The sequence below is a fragment of the Cinclus cinclus genome, chromosome 10, assembly GCF_963662255.1.
Source record: "Cinclus cinclus chromosome 10, bCinCin1.1, whole genome shotgun sequence".
Taxonomy (NCBI): Eukaryota; Metazoa; Chordata; class Aves; order Passeriformes; family Cinclidae; genus Cinclus; species Cinclus cinclus.
In genome coordinates, this window is record NC_085055.1 from 7,279,002 (window position 1) to 7,297,207 (window position 18,206).

Below are 18,206 nucleotides of genomic sequence, written 5' to 3' on the forward strand. Positions count from 1 at the left end.
CTGACCCTGCTCACTGTCCCCAGCCCTGATCCTGGCACTCACCTGCTCTTCCACTTGCAGGTAGCCTTTACTGCTCTTGCTTTGTCACTGCTCTGATTCCATGCGTCTGAATAACTGGGTAAATGCTGCTTGGTTGGGTTTTATTTGCGCTTCCAAATAAAATAAATGAAGGGATGTAATAATTGTTTTCCAAGATCCATCATGCTGCATGCTCAACAACCAAAGTCAAACTTGTAAGTGCTGGTGTATCTTACCCCAACAGAGGAGTGAGACCAAAGGCACACAAAGATACCCTGTGAAGTGGCACATTCAAACTACAGTTCACCTGCTGAGTGACTTTGATTTCTACCACCCTGCTGCTGTCTCTTTTCAGCTGTGAGAGCTACTGTACAAGAGAACAGTGGCTTTCTCCACTGAAAAATTCATTCGTTTGGCTTTTTTTTTGGTTTTGCCAGGGAGCCAGCATTTAATCACTAAGATGTGTCATGCTGCTAAGCTGTGTGACAGCTTGATGCACTGAGGGATGCTCTCCACTGCAAATGTAAACAATTTATCCTATGTATTTTTCCACCTAAAGAATCTACAAAATTTTGGCTTTCCTTTTTTCCTGTTACAAAGAAATGGCTGCATTATTTGCAGTTACAAAAAAAAGTGTCTGCATTTCCATTCTGGTATAGGTGAAGCTAAACAGCTCTTTTACTCTTATCTTACTTTACAATATATATATATTTCCCCTCTGTGATCATTATTTTAAAGTACAAAGCAATAATACATTTACTTTGGCAAAAAAAAAAAAAAAGAATTGGTATATCAGACTAGCCAGGGTGCTGCTTTCTCCTCTTCTTTCTGGCTTCTAACACGGCTATTAGAGACCAAAATGACTGTTCCATCTCTAAGCTGTGTTAGGTGCAATTTCTGAAGTTGAATAGAGAGGGTTATGGTCCATTTTAGGAACCAGCAGGAGCTATTGCTCAGAGCCCGCCATTACATCTTAGAGTTCCACAATAGCCCTTGTTATGTTTTGATACCCTCATTTGGTCTTACCAAAAATATTGTGTATCCTACTCTACTTTCCTCTATCCTTTCCCTGTCTCACATCCTCCCTTCACATGCCGCTGGTAGAGTGTTGTTTGTTTTTTTTTTTTTTTTTACAGCACTTTGCCACAACTGATTTGTCAAAGACTCTATAGTTTCTGACCACCTGCCCCTGTAAATCACCCCTACAAGAAGGCACTTCTAGCTCTGGATAGGGAAGGCTTTTCTTTTTATTCCAGCACTCATTGCCAAAATAAACCTCAGAGTCTGGGGAAAATCCCTTCCCCTCTTTAAAGTTTCCAAACTTCTTCTGGATTCCAGGAGCCAGAACTCGCTTTGTATGCTAAAATTTATTTAAATTCACCAATTCTGAAGAAAAACTGTTCTTAATATTTTTTTTAGATGTACTTTGTGATCACTCCTAACACAAGGCAGGCTTTTCCATCTTTAAAGAAGTGAAGTGCTAAATTTGCATGGTGAGATTACAAACCAGGTTAGAGAGGTGAAAAACAAAAAAAACAAAACAAAACAAAAAAAAAAAAAAATAGCAGGCTGTACTGGGGACAGATAATTATCTGTTTTCCCAGCTCCCACTAGAATTTCTCAGAGGCACATTCTGGTGGTGGCTGGGGGTGCAACCAGGCACTTTAATCACATCAGCCTCAAGTGTTACTTTCCAGGACCAACCTTTTCCTGGGCTATTAACCTTCTGTTTAAACTTTCAATTGCACCTATGCTATCTAACACTACCCAAGCTTTACAGCATTTTTGGAAGTGCTACATCAGTCCCTTGCAGCTTCTCAACTAAGGAAACATTGTATGGGAGCTTTGATTAACCCTTGCTGTCAGTGAAGATACAGATTAGAACTCGAGTAGCCCGAATTGCGCTTACAAGGATTTTGTCGATGCCTTTTTATAGAGAGTATGTTGACATTTTATACAGATGGAAAAATCTGGATTTCTTTCTCCCACTTACTGTTCTCCTACACACGTACACACAGTTTTCCATGTATATATTCACTAGTTGTAGGAGGATCAGATCACACAATTACAACAGGGGAGTTTTAGACATCAGTGGTTTAGATCTCTATGTTTATTTCTCACTCCCAGTATCAGCACGGAGCTACATCTGTAATTAGTTGTGACAGCAAACAATTCAATTTGCATATGCAAAAACCTAATTTGTCATATACTAATTAACATCCATTCTTAGGCCAGAATCACAAAGGTATTTAAATGCCTACTTATGCTTTTCTTTTTTATTCCTTCTTAGGTATACTCTGTGATTTTAGCTGCCAATATTTTTAAAAACACAATGGTATCAGTGTTGTAAAATATACTACAAAAGAGAGATGCATGGAAAGCATAGCTTGCATTTCAGGTTGTCTCTGCATTTGATTTGGTACACAGTATTGGAGGCTGGGGTTTTCTGGTTTGGTGTGGGGTTTTTCATAAGAGAACAGTTCTGGCCCCTGCTGTACTTTTGGCAGGGGTCCCTTTCTTCTGCTCTAAGTCATGGCCATTGCCTGCACATACACACACACCTTTATTTCACAGTAGTATTTCTCTTTTTTTCACATTTCAAGCTACCTCCTCCTGTTTCTGCTTTAGATTTTCATCTCTTTTAGAGCTCCTATTCCCCATGATTATGTGTTTCATTCAACTGCCTTAATAAGACAAGAATCAAGAGGAAATCAACAGCTGTATATTTCTTATATTCCAGAAGCTCCAGCCAAACCATGTCTGGACTTTGACACTTGATTGCTCTGATTAAATCATAATTATAGACAGCAGGGAAAGCAAAGACAGTTTAGTCACCAATTTCTATCTTTCATGCTTGACCTGAAACCTGCTGAAGTCAGTGGGAGTCCACAAAGTCTCCATCCAAATTCCCTCAGAGGCACAAACCTGCCCATTAAACCAGTGGCAGTTGTTTTTGTCTCAGCCTTTGTAATTTCTTCACTGAGCCAAAAGGCAGACTGGAACACCTGGCAACAGGTTTTACTTACAGATTTAAAAATTTTTACAAGAAAAACAAGAAACCTCTTAGGTTTGAAATAATAAATTTACAACCTAAAGATAACTATGAAATTCAGAGCAGATTTTTTTTTCCCCATGGCTTGTTAATTTACTTGCAAATCATTCCAGCTTTCTGGATTTAACACTGTGAGAAATTCACCAAATGTTTAAACAAACAAATATCATATACATACATCAGTTCCATCTGGCCTCTGCTTTTGGTTGATAGGAAAAACAAACCTGATCTGTTAAAAGACTAATGAATATCTACTTACGGTTGTTACTTACTGGAATTATATCAACCAGATAATTCAGTAATTAACTTCCCTTTCTGTTTCTAAAAGTATTCCTTAATCACTGTATTTCCAAAAAAAAATCTTACTGAGATAAAAATTAATTGGAACTCATATCACACCAATATAGCTTATAATTTTAAATGAGAGATTCACCTGCCAAAAACAAAAATAATTTTGGTACATTTCAATTTTTTTTAAGGTATGCTCATGCATTAAATGGGAGCAAACACAAAGATAATTAATCTGTACTGTGAATTTGTATTGCCAACTGTTTAGCTCTTCATAAGTTAATTAAAGCAATTTCAACTTTTTAGTTTTAGTGTGGTTCAAATAGTGACAAATTTAAAATGAATGATGAGGCTGCTAATTAGTTTATGATGATGGTTACACGCCTGGTTCATTGCAAGCAATTGCAACTTCCAATTTTTGCACGTTGCTTTTTAGGTGGTATTTATTGCACATGTTACACAATAGAATGTTAGAGCAACTGACCATGAGATACATATATAAGCAGGTTTTTTTTTTTACCAGAAATAGAGCTCCAACTGGTTTATATATCAAAAAAAATTTTAGAGACTTCTTTAAACAACTTTTGAAAGTCCATGCATGTTCTATGACAGTTATAAAGAAGCTTTATAAATTTCTGGAAAAGGAATTTTATAATGAAAATGTGAATACTGCTGTACTACAAATGAGAGACTTAATAACCAAGAGAAATTGTATGCTTAAAGATCTCCCTGTAGTGCTTGCAGCCTTGAGGTCAAATATTCACACTGCATTCTGCTACACCCTGGAAATGTAATTTTGAGCTCTAAGTAGTGATCTACTCTGCTGACAGGAAAGTTTTGATGCTGCTTTAAGGTGCAATCACTCTAAAACTTGAAAATAGGATGTCTCTCCCTTGCCATAAAGCAGGAGATACTGCCAGTCTGTGGAGTGTTAGAAGCTGGAAAATCCATGAAAACCTCACAAAAACCTGTCTGCTCAGCATACGTGCTGCTGAGCCCCCATGTATCACAGGAATTTGCTCTGCAGACAGGATTTCTAGTACTGCAAGCTGTACAGGTGGGTGTGTACATATTGTCTGTGTCATGATTGCTGCTAAGTTGTCTGCTGGGGTTCCTGCCAAATAAGCAAACTTTCATTCAACACAGGCTGGTTTTCATATTCAGGGTAAAAAATGTCAAGGGCAATGTTTCCTCCAGTAACCTTTTCAATTTCACCTGAAACCTCGAAGCACTTGTCACTACTCTGCGGGCACACAACGCCGTTCTGGGTGCACAGGCTGAACTCAGAGTCCGAAGGCTCAGCAGTGCCACTGCCTGCAGCCTGACAGAAATCCTCTGCGCTCGGAGGGGGGGCTCCACTGGCGCTTCTCAGCCATTATTTCCCTTGTACTCCAGCGGGGTCGAACTGCCGATTCAGAGCCCGGGCAGTTTCCACAGTCTGTCTTTGCGTATTTATAGCACGTACTGACTATTCTTTGTCTATGTGTTTCTAGAAATCTGAGAAGTGCAAAGGTCCTTGACACCAAAAACAGGTGCTGAGCACACTCCAGGTAAGTCTGCATCACTGAAACCATACTCTCTTACAGAACCTGCCAGAGCTGGACCGAACAATGAACTCGTTTCAAAGGGAAATGCTTGAATGGCCACGGCTTGGGTTGCTCCATTACTCTGAGTTTGGGGTTGTCTTCACATTTCCTCCATCATATCTGGTGATTATACCTACAGACATCTTGTTTTCCTCATATTAGGGCTGTTAACTGGCTAGAAGTTATTTTGTGCTAGAGGTCTCTTCATCAGTCTTGAGCTAAAATAATATCTTGAATATTGGATAGTCTCTTTCATAAATTAGCAAATCTAGACAGCAGGACTGCTTCTGGCAGAATTTTCCATAAGTCTAACGCAGCTGGAAGTACAACTCTTCATGTTCATTCACATTACTGCTATTACATTCCTCTTTCTTAGCCCAAAGGACATATTTAGTTATTTCACTCCTGTTTGCAACAGGCTAAAATTTATCTTCAAATGAGCCTAAAATTTACAGAGAATAATATTTTGACATGTATGATCTTGGAGAACTCAATCTTTTTGTCAGTGATAAAACGTGGCTCTGGGCACAAAACCCTTTCCTGCATAAGATTTTCTTGTAAGCTTCACCAGTGATATTGGATACTTGGAAGCATTTGAGAAGCACCTTGACCTTGTTGCATTCTAGTTGTACTCACTGGATTTGGATGAAAATCTGTTTAATATTTCACACACTCTGAAGTTCTATCATGCCTAGCCGCGTTTGGGCTGTTCAGGGGCAATGTCACTGCAAGTTTGACCCTGGGTCCAAAGCCGGTGTGGTGTAAATTGATCATCTTTTTACTGTGGGAGTTAAAGGCTGCAGGATGGATATTGTGAGCTGCCTTTTAGCATGCACTGACCTGAACTGTCAGAAGATCTACATCCAGTGTGCTCAGACGCGTGTGGTTTCAAATTGTCTGGAGTGTTCCTCCTCCTACAGAGCGAGATGTTGATTTGCATCGCTTTTTCCTGCAGAATCAGGATGCTCCTGCCCACCCTGTGTTTACTTAGCAGATGGGATCAGGCACTACTCATCCAGGCAGTTCCTAAATCAATGGAACAGAGGATTAATAGCATATGGAGCATGCCCCATCCTCAGGCCTGGCATCTCCTGAGCAGTGTATATAGCCCTGGCTTTATTCCAAACTCTTCCATTTATCATTATTCCTGTCTGAACTGTGGTGGCTGCTATTCTCTTTTATCAAAAGCATTTCCTATTGGGAAACTGAAGTAAAGCAAACAAAGAATGAAAAGAAAAGCAGAAAACTTCCACCACTGAAAAGACATAGAGATATTTTCAAAATCACAGCGAATATCCAGAAAGTATCCTGTGAGAGAAAAGAATGCAAAAACTTGTGTGTGCCCTGGATGAGGTGGAACAACGTTCAGTATGTCACAGCCTTACATTACTTCTCAGTTCATTACTACAACTTGAAAAATAGGACAAAAATTAGAAGTTCATGGTCACATACTCTGCTCTGGCAAAGCCGTTTCTAAAGAAATTATTTGGAGTAACTTAGTTTGCTTGATTAAGATCATTTCAGGATGTGTTTGACCCAGATAAAGAATGGATCACTTTAAACATGAAGTTAGCCCTCATATTCAGGGGCAACTAATCTACTTTCTGTGTATTACTGTGTTATAAATTACTGAATTTCCTGAAATGCAATTTATTTTATATGAAGAAAATTTCTGTAAGAAGAATCTGTTGTTGTAGGTGGTTGTGCTTTCACAGTGATTTCTTGCTGCTGTTTTAAGTCCAGAAGTTGTAATACACTGGAAGTCTTTACTCATAATGTCTAATTCCTTGTACATTGTCTGTGTGTATCTACATATGAGACTGGAGAAATGCTTACACAAGCAGAGTTCATGCTTCAAACAACTTTTTTTATTAGTTCTTGTATTTGCTAAGTAACACAAATTAACTCTTACTCAAAATATCACTCCCTCAAATAAAACTGCCTCTATTTGCCATTGTGCCACACGGCTCAGGACACTGCACTTGCCACATAATTCAACCAGGAAAGGCTTCTGTTTGCACTGGATCCATGCAGGTGCATTACCCTTCCCATGCCAACCTGTGTGTAATCAGTCTTAATGTCCAGACATTACCATCTGGTCTTAATGATGTTTCCCCACCATGGTAACCAGCAATCTAAGAGCACACCCGGTTTCATACAGATCAGGAAGACTTGAAATCAAAATCTTGGCAGCTTGGTACATAGCTTGGTACACAGCTTGCTGTGCCTCCTTTATCTTCTTTTACATTAAAACAGGGGGACGTGGAATGAAACTAAAATATGAATTTGCCCTTCCAGTGCCTTCCCCAAGTCGGCTACACCAGTGATATCCCTGCTGGCTTTGAATTGAGCTTCTGAGACCAGTCTTTGATATGATCCTTGCCCTCTCAGTCATGCTGCTTCCTAGAGGAGTCCATGCCCCTGATCTGCTGACAGCCAGATTGCTATTTTTTTCTTCAGCATTGAACTGAAGGGAGAAGTGACATTATGCTGTTTGCAGTGGGTTTTCTCCCCCACCCACCTCCCCTTTTAAAATTAATTATTAAATGTGATGCCAGGGACAAATTATTCTTGGGAGCTGAAAAACTGTGATCCTTCTAATATGCTTGGATTATTTCCAGCTGGTTTTAAGCACCTTTCTCCATTAGCTGGAGAGGTGATTAGCATGAAGAACCTCCTGAGCGAAGTGTCTTTTTAGCATCTAAAGTCAGCTCTGGGGAGCAGGTGCCAGGCCCGTGGCAGCAGCTTGGTTGTGCCCTCAGCCCACTGCCTTCTCCCCAGGGAATTGCCCGTATTCCCTGTTTCAGTAAAGCCAGGACGTCCCTGCCTGCACACCGTGCCACCTGTGAGCTGTGCCGAGGGGACCCTGGCCAAGGACAGCACAGGGAACCGGGACTGGGAACACTGCGGAGCTGAGCCGCAGCCCCGAGCTGCTGAGCTGCCTCACGCTCTCTCCTCTATTCACAGAACCACGGAACCACTCGGGTTGGAAAAGATTTCGGAGATTGTCGAGTCCAACCTGTGGCACAACACCACCATGACCATGGTTCCAATTGAGCACCTTGACCATGGAACCAAGTGTCACGTCCAATCTTCCCGTAAACACCTCTAGGAACGGAACTCCACCATCTCCGTGGACAGCCCGTCCCGATGTCCAATCACTCATTCTATGAAGAAATTCTTGCAAGTGTCCAACCTAAACCTGCTCCAACCTGGAGCAGCCCGAGGCCGTTTTGCCTCGTCCTGCGGCTGGTTCCCTGGGAGCAGAGCCTGACTCCGCCCGGCTGCATCCTCCAGTCAGGGAGGTGCAGAGAATGAGAAGGGCCCTCCTGAGCCTCCTTTTCTGCAGCTGAGCCCCCACCCGCAGCTCCTCACTGGACTTGTGCTCCAGCCCCTTCTCCAGCTCAGTTTCCCATCTCTGTACTCGTCTGCCGTAGCTCGGTACCGACAGGGCAGAGCTGACCGAGCCCCAGCCCGCGCTGTTCCAGGGTCGCTCCCTCGGAAGCGAAAGGCAGCGGCCCGGAGAACGCGGCGGTGCCGCGGCTGCGCCTCCTCGAGCCGCCCCGGTTGAGGCAGCGCGGCCGGGCCCGCGACAGCCCCGGTTCGGGTCCGTGACACCCCCGGTTCGGGTCCGTGACACCCCCGGTTCGGGTCCGTGACACCCCCGGTTCGGGTCCGTGACATCCCCGGTTCGGGTCCGTGACACCCCCGGTTCGGGCCCGGCTCTGGGCGCTCCGGGCCGGGGCTGGCGGGGGCGCAGCGCCCCCTCCCGGCAGCGCTTCCGCGGGCACGGCCTGCACGGGCTGCCGAGCCGGGCAGGATTCCCGCAGGGAAAATCTGTGTGTTTTGCGCCGCGTGTCTTAATTATTCTCTCTTTAATTACTCTCTGTTTGTAAACCAGAGAGGGGTCCGCGAACACGCTCAGCGCGGTCCTCCCGCCCGCCGGGGGCGCTGCGGCCGCCCGGTCCCGCCCTGTCGCCGTTGCCCGAGCGGCGGTTCCCGTTCCGGGCGAGGCAGCGGCGTTGGCGCCGGGATGGATCGGGAGCTGCTCCGGCAGGCGCTGAGCTACCACGGCCCCGCGCTGCTGTCGCTGCTCCGCGCCGAGCAGCACGACAACCCCGACTTCCGCGGGCTGCTGCCTCCGCCCGGGGCCGCCTCGGAGCCGCCTCGCGGGGCCCCGCCGGCCGCCTGGTGAGGGGCGCCGGGGCAGCGGCCGGGCGGGCCCTGAGGGGCCGTGGGGCGCGACTCACCGCGTTCTCCTTCCCCCAGGAAAGAGAGGGCGAGCATCGACACCGAGATAAAGCGCTTCATCGCCAAGAAGGCGGATCTGCTGTTCGCGCATTCGTGGAAACCCAACGGGCCGATCGAAGACACCATCGAGGAGAATGAGGGTGTGTGAGTTTGCGGAGGGGAGTGGGGTGGGTTCACTTTGTAAGGACAGAACTTGTATTTGCAGTATCTTTAAAAACAGGCTTAAAATTTTTCCTGGTCATTTTCATAGATAATGCATAAGCTTACTCTTAGCACAAAAAAAAAAAAAAAAAAAAAAAAACAGAAAACAAAAAACACAACAACAAACAAACAAACCCCCAAAACACAAAAAAACCAACCAAACAAAAAAATAAAATCATATTTTCACGTGCTTTGCTGTCGTCAAATATTTTGTGATCCCAGGGTGGAGCTTGGCTGTTTGTAACTGGCTGTGGCCTTGTTGCAGAGTGTTACGCTGTCATGCCACCCCTGGAGAGGTTCTTGGATGTGCCCAGAGAGGAGAGGAGAGAGCTGTTCTTCCGTGACATCGAGCGTGGCAACATCGTGATTGGGAGGATTACGTCTATCCGTGAATTTGGCTTTTTCATGGTGTTGATTTGTCTGGGAAGTGGTGTCATACGGGAAATTGCAGATTTGGAAATCACTGTAAGATACAGCTTTGGTCAACAGTTCATTTTTGACATCTCTTTGTTGCGTCTTGCATCTCTTAATGGAGTGGAATGTGTAAAGGTGAAACAGCTTTAGGATGATGGGTAGTGTCTGATTTTGTGGGCATCTTGTAATACTTTGCTCAGCCAGTGAACCCATCTTGCTGTGACCTATATTGCTGGGTTGAAAAGTTCCTCATTTGTGGATGCATGAATTTCTACTTGAACCAAGCCATATTTTAAGAATTGCAGTTCTGATGTGCATTAAGCTTAAAATAATGCTTTTTTGCTTGATCTTGGGGAGGAAAAAAGCCCCAACCATGTGGCTTCATTTATGACATTCCTGCTCTGTTCTGTTGCAGGCCCTGTGTCCTGTGAGGGACGTACCTCCTCAAAGCAACCATGGAGATCCTCTGTCTTATTATCAAACTGGAGACCTTATTCGAGGTGAGCAGCTGCAGAATTTGTCAGGAATTGGTTTGTCTTGGGTTTGAGCCTTTTCTGTAATTTTATCATTCCCTGTATTATTTCTGCAGCTGCACTCAAGGATGTTGACCGTTACCATGAGAAGCTGGCTGTGTCACTTTATAGCTCAGCTCTTCCACCCAACCTTTCCAGTACCAAACTGGGCGTGATCACCTCCGATGACTTCCCACTGCATTATAAGTAAGGATGTGCTGTTTGGCTGCACTTGCTGGTGCAGTCAGGGTGTCTGAAGAGCATCCCTTAAACCTCCTCAGTGGGCTTCCTGATTTAACTGGGTGATCACATCCTCCTTGTTGTTCCTCTCTTTAGCATACTTGTATCTGGATATGTAGGTGTGGTTGGCTTTTTAACTTCTTTCCAAAAATATAAGGAAAGCAAAGGGCAGGACGAGGTATCTGTTGCTTTTGGACTGTGTTAACAAATACAAAAAAATCCCCAAAACCTTGGGAGACTGGAATATGAATTCTTAGCATTTTAAAATTCCCCTTAGAAGATGGAGGCACAGCTGTCTGTAATATTTGTATGTTTTTCTATGTCCTGGCGATGTGGGGTGGGTGCCCAAATAGGTTTCAGAAGCTCACTTGGGGTAAAAGACATAAGGATCAGTGAATAGCAGGAAAATACATGCCTGTAGAAGAGAAGAGTCTGTAAGCAGTAATACAGATACCATATAGGTATTTTTATTTTAAACATGAGCGTGATGAAATAGGGTACAGAGCCTGAGGTCTCATTTGTGTACATTGGTGCTGCTTTTAAGGCGAAGCCTGGAAGTTGCCAGCACGGGAGAGACATTCGAAGAGGTTTTGCATCGTTCCCCAGGATTCGCTAATCCGTCATTAGTTGAATATTTAGCAGAAAAACTGGGACTAAGTGAGTCAAATCCACCGTCTTTGCTGAGAAGTCTTCAAATGTAAGTGATTTTTACATTGTTCCTCTCCTGTAGCTCTGTGGAGATTATTCTAATCCATTGAAATAGACTTGTGAGTGGGAGTCCTAGATCACTTATACTTAAACCTTTTACATTTTGACTTGCATGACTGCAGCGCACACGTCCTAAAATATTTAAAAGCAAGCTCCTCTAGAGTGAGAAATTTGCATTTGAAATCTTATTGCTCTGAATAAGCAAGACACCTTACCACACACAGTGTTTGATATCAGATACTTACGGAATTTATTGCGTAGCTCTTGTCAGCATCTGTGGATCGAAATGCAGGATGTTTAGATTTTAGTGTCTTCTGACACATGTTTATTCACAATCTTTGTTTTAGTAATAGGTTTGACCTCTTTTGTAAAATGAGTCAAATATATGCAATGATTGATGTTGTGACCCCTACATATATGAGGCTCAAATCAGGGGTGGACTTGGTATGTTTTTGTTAAATGTACTGCAGTTCTGGTTCAGTCCAGCACTTACAGAATGGTTTGGGAATAACTGGTTTCAGAAACACAAAAGAACAGACCTGACTGAGGGACAGCAGGAAGACATGGACAAATAGTATTTCAGCTTATTTCAACTGCACTGCATACTGTAAGCTTGACTTTATAGACTCAGCCAGCTTGATATTTTTATTTGTTCCTTAAAGTAAAAATTTCAGTGAAGAAGATTTTGCCCCTGCCTTGAGGAAAAAGCAGTCTGCATCTTGGGCCTTGAAATGGTATGTGATACTTCTTGTCAAAGCTTGTTATTAGATTGGGTTACAGATTATATTTCTGCAAAGAAAATACACATTGAAACAGTTTTTCCACTGCATATGTAGCAAGGTAACCAGGATATTATTGAAAAACCTATCTTCCAAGTAGGAATGTGACAGGTAAAAGTCCTGAGATTCAGTTCCAAAATGTGTCTCAGGTTTAAGGGAGTTGTTCCTAGAACACTTTTAATATCCTGACTCATTCTAGAGTTGACAGCAAGATTTGTGGTAACACCAAGCACACAACTTTCCGTTTTATAATTGAGTGTTGAATGACCTCATACTTGTCAAGTCCTTTAAGCCTCAAACTGTAGATGTGACAAGTGCACTAGCAGTCTTCGGAAAGTTAAATGGAGCAGCAGCCCTAGATATTTACTTTTACTTTTACACCATGCAGTGTATTTGCAACATTGATAAATTGCAGAAAAGATTGCTTATAATGTTCAATTGAATTTTAATTTTTAAGAAAAGTCTGTAAGGGTTTGTTCTGAAAATCAACTTACATTGATTCTCTTCTAATAAGTTAATCTCTTGGAAAATGTGCAAGAAATGTTCAGGTAATATGAAATGTAAAACCTCAGGATATTTCTGTGAGATGAGCTGGTTTGGGTGTGTACCATCTGCCCATGTCACCTTGTGCCATAGCTCTAATGGGGATTTTTAGCTTTGGATATAATTAAGCCTGTTCAAGGTTAATGGTGGTAGGTCACACGTAGTTTTGTGCAGAAAATTACTTAAACAATAATTCCATAAAGGAAAAACAATGTTATATAGTAGCACTATCTGCAGAAAGGCTTTTGAGTGCCTTAAGATACTGGATTAAAGACAATACGTTTTTGTGGAGTTAGGTCAATATCTCCTAAGTCAAATATGAGTGTAAAGTACACAATAACAAGGTCAGGTTTTAACCTGTCCCTTGTTTGGAGTCATAATTTGTGATTAACAGAACAATCTGCATAGACTGAGTGTGCATACTATTTTATAAATATTTTTTCTCTAGTGTAAAGGCTGGGGTGGATTATTTTAAGGTTGGGCGCCACGTGGAAGCCATGAATGAGTACAACAAGGCTTTGGAAATTGATCCACAAAACGTTGAAGCTTTGGTAGCACGTGGAGCTCTGTAAGTCTGCTTGTTTCACTTTTTTTTCCCCTTTTGTGAAAGAGAAGCATCACTGTTTCATATGCAACTTTCTGTTCTAGGTATGCAACCAAAGGAAGTCTGAACAAAGCCATAGGGGATTTTGAAATTGCTTTAGAAAATTGTCCTACACATAGAAATGCGAGGAAATACCTGTGCCAGACCCTTGTGGAAAGAGGCGGGCAGTAAGTGTTGGGGTTATGAGTTTGGTTGGTTGTTAAAAAGTTTGCTCATAATACGTTTTTTAATACCATTCTAGTGAGGACACAGAATGGCATCTTCCCTTCCTGGCTATGTGTTTACAGAAAAATAAAAGTCCTTGGAAATAACTGTCCTTGTGTAGTTGATTTACACTTTGTGCTCTGTTCCAGTTAAAATCCTGGCAAAATATTTGAGGTTTAATCCTCAGTATCCTTTTTAATCCTTGATACCCTTTCAGTGGTAGGATACTAGGCTTGCATAAAGTCCTGTGAATTGTTTGAATGTATTCCAAAAGGTTGAGGATTGTTTGTTTGTTTGTTTGTTTTTTTAAAGTTTTGTAACAACATTATCTTCTGTTACTCTGCTGAAATACTGGTGACCCACTAATGCAAAGTTTTAGCTTTGAATATTCAGGGAATAGTTTTCTTTTAAGCCCTGTGTTAAGAAGAGAGAGACAGTATTTTTGAAACTGGAATTGGTATTCCAAAGAATAGTGTTGCAGGTGAGAATTAGGAGATGATAAGGCCAGAAACTGTTTTGTGTTGTTTGTGAGGTGAGCTGATAGAGGGGGTCTCAGAGGGATGCAGTAGTAGTATCATAGTGCAAATAAGAAATACTTGCAAATAAGAAAGCCCTAAAATAAGAAATAGCTTTCAAAATCTGTGTCCTAACTTTATATGAATTATCACTTGAATTTCAGGTTGGAAGAGGAAGAGAAACTGCTAAATGCTGAAAGTTACTATAAAAAAGCCTTAAGCTTGGATGAGACTTTTCAGGAAGCAGAAGAGGCCTTAACAAAACTCCGTAAGCACATGCAGGTGATTCTTTACTTTCTTTTCATATGGTGCTTTCGGTGACAATAAGTGAACATCAAAATCATATTAAATCCTTTGAACAGGAAGGGGTTAAATTGATGGTTTGTCTTATTCTCTGCTCCCCTACTCCACAGTAATTATTTTCTAGTGAGCATTATGGCTGTACCTACCAGAAGAAAGGTACCTGTTGGTAACTCCACTATTTTGGGATAGTAAAGAAATGCCAGGCAGTGGAGACAGGGAAAGAGCAAAGCAGAGATAAGAATATCCCATCCCACAACATGATTAATGAGGTGTATTTATAACATTCTGTGAGTACAAATGGTCAAAGTGTAAAATACTTCCACACACCAAATGAACATCGTTACCATAGTCTGGCAAGATCCTTGGTCCTTGGGATAATTAGAGAGAGTAATACCAGGCAAAGCTGAGGCAGAGCTAGCTCACATGAGAGGGAAATTAAAAGGTAATTTAAAAGAAAACAGCAGGAGGTGGAGGGTGGGTGAACAGACAGTTTGAATATCTCAGCTTTCTCCTCTGCTGTCTGGTGGTTTTTTTCTCTTCCCTTGCACGCAGCATGTTTCCCAGGTGAGCCTGCTGGGTCTCTGTGCTAATCTGAGTTGTCATCTTTTTCCTTTTATTTACCTCCTTTGCTTGTGTTGTCTTCCAGAGTGGGTCAAGGAGTAAAATAGAGCACTGAGGAACAGGCTTGTGTTGTTCTGTGCTTCTGCATGCGAGGATGTACACAGGCTGGGGTAGATGGCCTTAGTCAGCAGTTCTTCAGTTGGTGGAGCCATAATGCTGACAGGATGTGTGGAAACAAGGGGGAAGAGGAGATAGGACAATCTGATAAAACTGAGCTACACCAGAGATAGAGGTGTATGTTATTTGAGCAGTACCTGCATTTGGCTGCTTTAGAAAGAGGTGTCAGTTAAAATGATGAAGAATATTCTCAGCAAGTAGGAGAGAAATGTTCCTCCTTTGACATTCTCCTGCAGTCATTGATGCAGCAGATAAATGACAGCTGTTGTTTGTTGCTATGCATGGCCTTGGCTGCAAGTGAAGGGTTTCCTTTATTATAGCTGTTAAGACAGTTGCTGAGTTTTGACAACTCTAATCAGACTTACTGCTCAGTCTCAATAGAGCAACTCTGTAGGGCTGTAAGTGGCAGAAGTCTGATCTCTTATGGACTTAAGGAGTTTAAGGATTATTTATCTATTTAGATGCTCTTCTGCATTTACCTGTAACTTAGTACATAAGTCTGATAGTGTCCCTGCTTTGTAGAATGGCTGAAACAACTGCAGAGTGTTTTCCTGTAATACTGATTATGTGTTTTTCTCCAATGCATTTCCCTCTGAATGGAACTGTTGTTGCTGTGCCTGCCGTCTGGTGCTGCTCATCACCACCAAACCTCTGGAACTTGATTTCTTACGTAAACTATGCATCAAACTGCTCTGTGAAATTGTTACAAAACGGTTTGTATTCAAACATGGCCAACCTGAATTCATCTTCAACTGGGCTCTGCCGTGTTTCTCTTGTAAACTACAATAACGATGATACTTTCCTTCAAATTATTCTCTCTGTTTCGGTTGTTTGGGATTTTTTTTTCCTTATTTTTCTACATGCTGGTAATATTGGGGATTTTTTTTTGCATATTCTATCTATAACTTTTGGATTCTATGCTTCCTGGTGTGCTGGATCATGGGTACCACTGCAATGACTGGTCAAATATATTTTTTAATGGAATAAAAACTGCAATATGGTCCTTAAATATAAACCTGTCACAACGGCCAATACCAAATTCCTGAACAATATTAATTTTGGTCTGGGAATCCTGGTAAAACATTCCTGGTGTATACATTTGGATGGGGTTGAATGGGGGTTAATACCTGTGTTAACACTACTAATGTAATCTTTTTTATGATGCTTGGGTTCAAAAAAGAAATCTTTGGAAATGAGGGAGAAACAAGCTGCCAAAGAAGAGCAACAGAAAGCAAAGAAAATAGAAACAAGTGCAGAAAAATTGCGTAAGCTCTTAAAAGAAGAAAAAAGGTAACTGTTGCATTCAGTGTACTGGTTATGTGGCAATAAGTGCAGATGAGACTGCAAGAAGTAAGCTGGGGAGAACTCCTCCCTGGGTAAGCTGCTTTTCTCTCAGAATGTTTTTGTGCATAGTGCCCTTTAGTGCATGTAACCTGTAGTGGAGATGTGTGTGGAAGAGAAGTTGCTTAAGGAATACTTGGCAAGGTGACATATCTGCAAAGCATAATGCCATGTGAAATAGGGAAAGAGGTCTTTTATAACAAAATGTTCAGTGGATTTAATCTTAATTTTTTGATGAAAAAATGACATTTGAAACTGTCTTGCCAGTCAGGCTTAGTTTCTGTTCCTACTGTACAGTACAAACTGTGGTATGCAGATTTGCTTTCTACATGTAGTTTTTGCCTGACACTGAAGGTTATCTCACAGGTTTATTATATTTTTAGGTTGAAGAAGAAAAGGAAAGTATCAACTTCCTCCTCCTCTTCTTCTTCTTCATCCTCCTCCTCCTCCTCCTCCTCCTCATCATCAAGCGATTCATCATCAGATGTATCAGCTTCTTCTTCCTCCTCTTCCTCTGATCACAAGAAACATAGGAAAAAGCATCGGCGTAGATCTGAGTCTGCTCGCAGTTCTAAGAAAAGCTCATCTAGAGCTTCTTCCCATTATAAAGATCAGGATAGGAAAGAGGAGTGGTATTCCCCTCCAGCTGATACCTCTGCTTCCTTTCTTAACCAAAGTTTTGAAGTGGAAAAGCTGCTGGAAAGGCAGGACAGCATAGCGTGCCCAAAAATGGAGGTAAAAGATAAAGACAGACACTGTTCTTTTTCGAGGACTTCAGGTGATGATGAAGACACTTTTGGAGGTAGGTCTGAAGATTCAAGAGATTCTTACAGTAGTTCCAGAAGTCAGCCAAGTCATAGCAAAACTGAAAAATACAGTAAACCAGAGAGATTTTTCTCCAGTTGGAGGGGTCCTTCAGGTTCGTATCATAAATCAGATTATAAACCCAGGATGCATTATTACAGGAGATTTGAAAGGGATGGAGAGTGGAGAAGAGATCAGTTTAAGAGGCATAGCTCAGCTCAAGACAGGTATTGCATGTCCCCAGGGTCTGACTATTCTGGCAGGTCAGGGGAAAAGTACAGGTCATATTCTAGGAGCTGCTCACATGAAGGTGACAAAGGTTATGATAGTGACAGGCACCATAAAAATGAAAGTGAGTCTAAGAATAGAAAAAGAAATTATGAAGAGACTGATAAAACAAAGGAACCAGATGAAGAAGTGCCATTAAATGGTACAGAACAAGCAGAAAGTGGTGTTAAAAGAAACCTGCCTCAGAACTTAGTTAACATATTCAATCAGATAGCTGAGTTTGAGAGGGAAAAAGGAAGTAAGCATAAGAAACAGTGAAGTACCTGAGAATACACTACTTGATGAGTGTAGTTATGTGAACTTTTAACTTAGTATCTTGTGAGAAAATACACACAAAGAATGAGAGAAAGGCAGAATTATTTTCTGCATTTCAGAATGTCAAAGAATTCTAAAACATACTGGAAAGAGATGGAAGAATATCTTACATAAAATATCAGTTATTTAAAATACAAGTTTCCTGTGCTCTTAATTTGAGGTGTTCCTGTACAATATTCTGTCTTGATGGGCTGAAATCCCTTGATACCCCTGGGTATAGTTAGCTGTGCTCACATCAAATATGCACTTTAACAACAGCTGGGCTTGGTTTTCCTTGTCCCTGGGGTACTATTGACTGTTGATATTCTTCTATCAGACGTAACTTCCAGCTATAGAAAAGGGATAATGGAATGAAGTCATGTGCTATCAATGTATATAGCCCATTTGATCATTAAATTTTCTTAATTTTTCTTAATTTCTGTGTCTGGGTTTTTGCGAATGTTGCTGGGATGTTTCATCCTGGTACACTGTTAAATGTGTTGTCTACTCCATGGAACTCTGC

General features: G+C 41.8%; 1 protein-coding gene across 2 annotated transcripts; it reads left to right on the forward strand.

Annotated features, from left to right (window-relative positions):
* The first annotated feature begins 8,977 nt into the window (after positions 1-8,977).
* TTC14 (tetratricopeptide repeat domain 14) lies at positions 8,978-18,114 on the forward strand. Of its 2 annotated transcripts, XM_062498988.1 has the most exons (12): positions 8,978-9,135; positions 9,214-9,335; positions 9,662-9,861; positions 10,226-10,310; positions 10,400-10,529; positions 11,107-11,259; positions 11,933-12,004; positions 13,041-13,160; positions 13,241-13,363; positions 14,080-14,197; positions 16,137-16,246; positions 16,681-18,114. In XM_062498988.1, the coding sequence occupies exons 1-12, from the start codon at positions 8,978-8,980 to the stop codon at positions 17,645-17,647; spliced, it is 2,358 nt and encodes a 785-aa protein (XP_062354972.1). In that variant the 3' UTR covers positions 17,648-18,114. The 2 variants fall into 2 exon arrangements, with proteins under 2 accessions (XP_062354972.1, XP_062354973.1); XM_062498989.1 differs by having other exon boundaries at positions 9,005-9,339.
* The last annotated feature ends 92 nt before the right edge of the window (positions 18,115-18,206 follow it).

Bases quoted from the DNA above. Each gene is read 5' to 3' on its own strand.
- TTC14 (XM_062498988.1), top strand. From the start codon at position 8,978: ATGGATCGGGAGCTGCTCCGGCAGGCGCTGAGCTACCACGGCCCCGCG. The intron at 12,005-13,040 runs GTATGTGATACT...TTTTTTCTCTAG, and splicing joins GCATCTTGGGCCTTGAAATG to TGTAAAGGCTGGGGTGGATT. The intron at 14,198-16,136 runs GTGATTCTTTAC...GGTTCAAAAAAG, and splicing joins AACTCCGTAAGCACATGCAG to AAATCTTTGGAAATGAGGGA.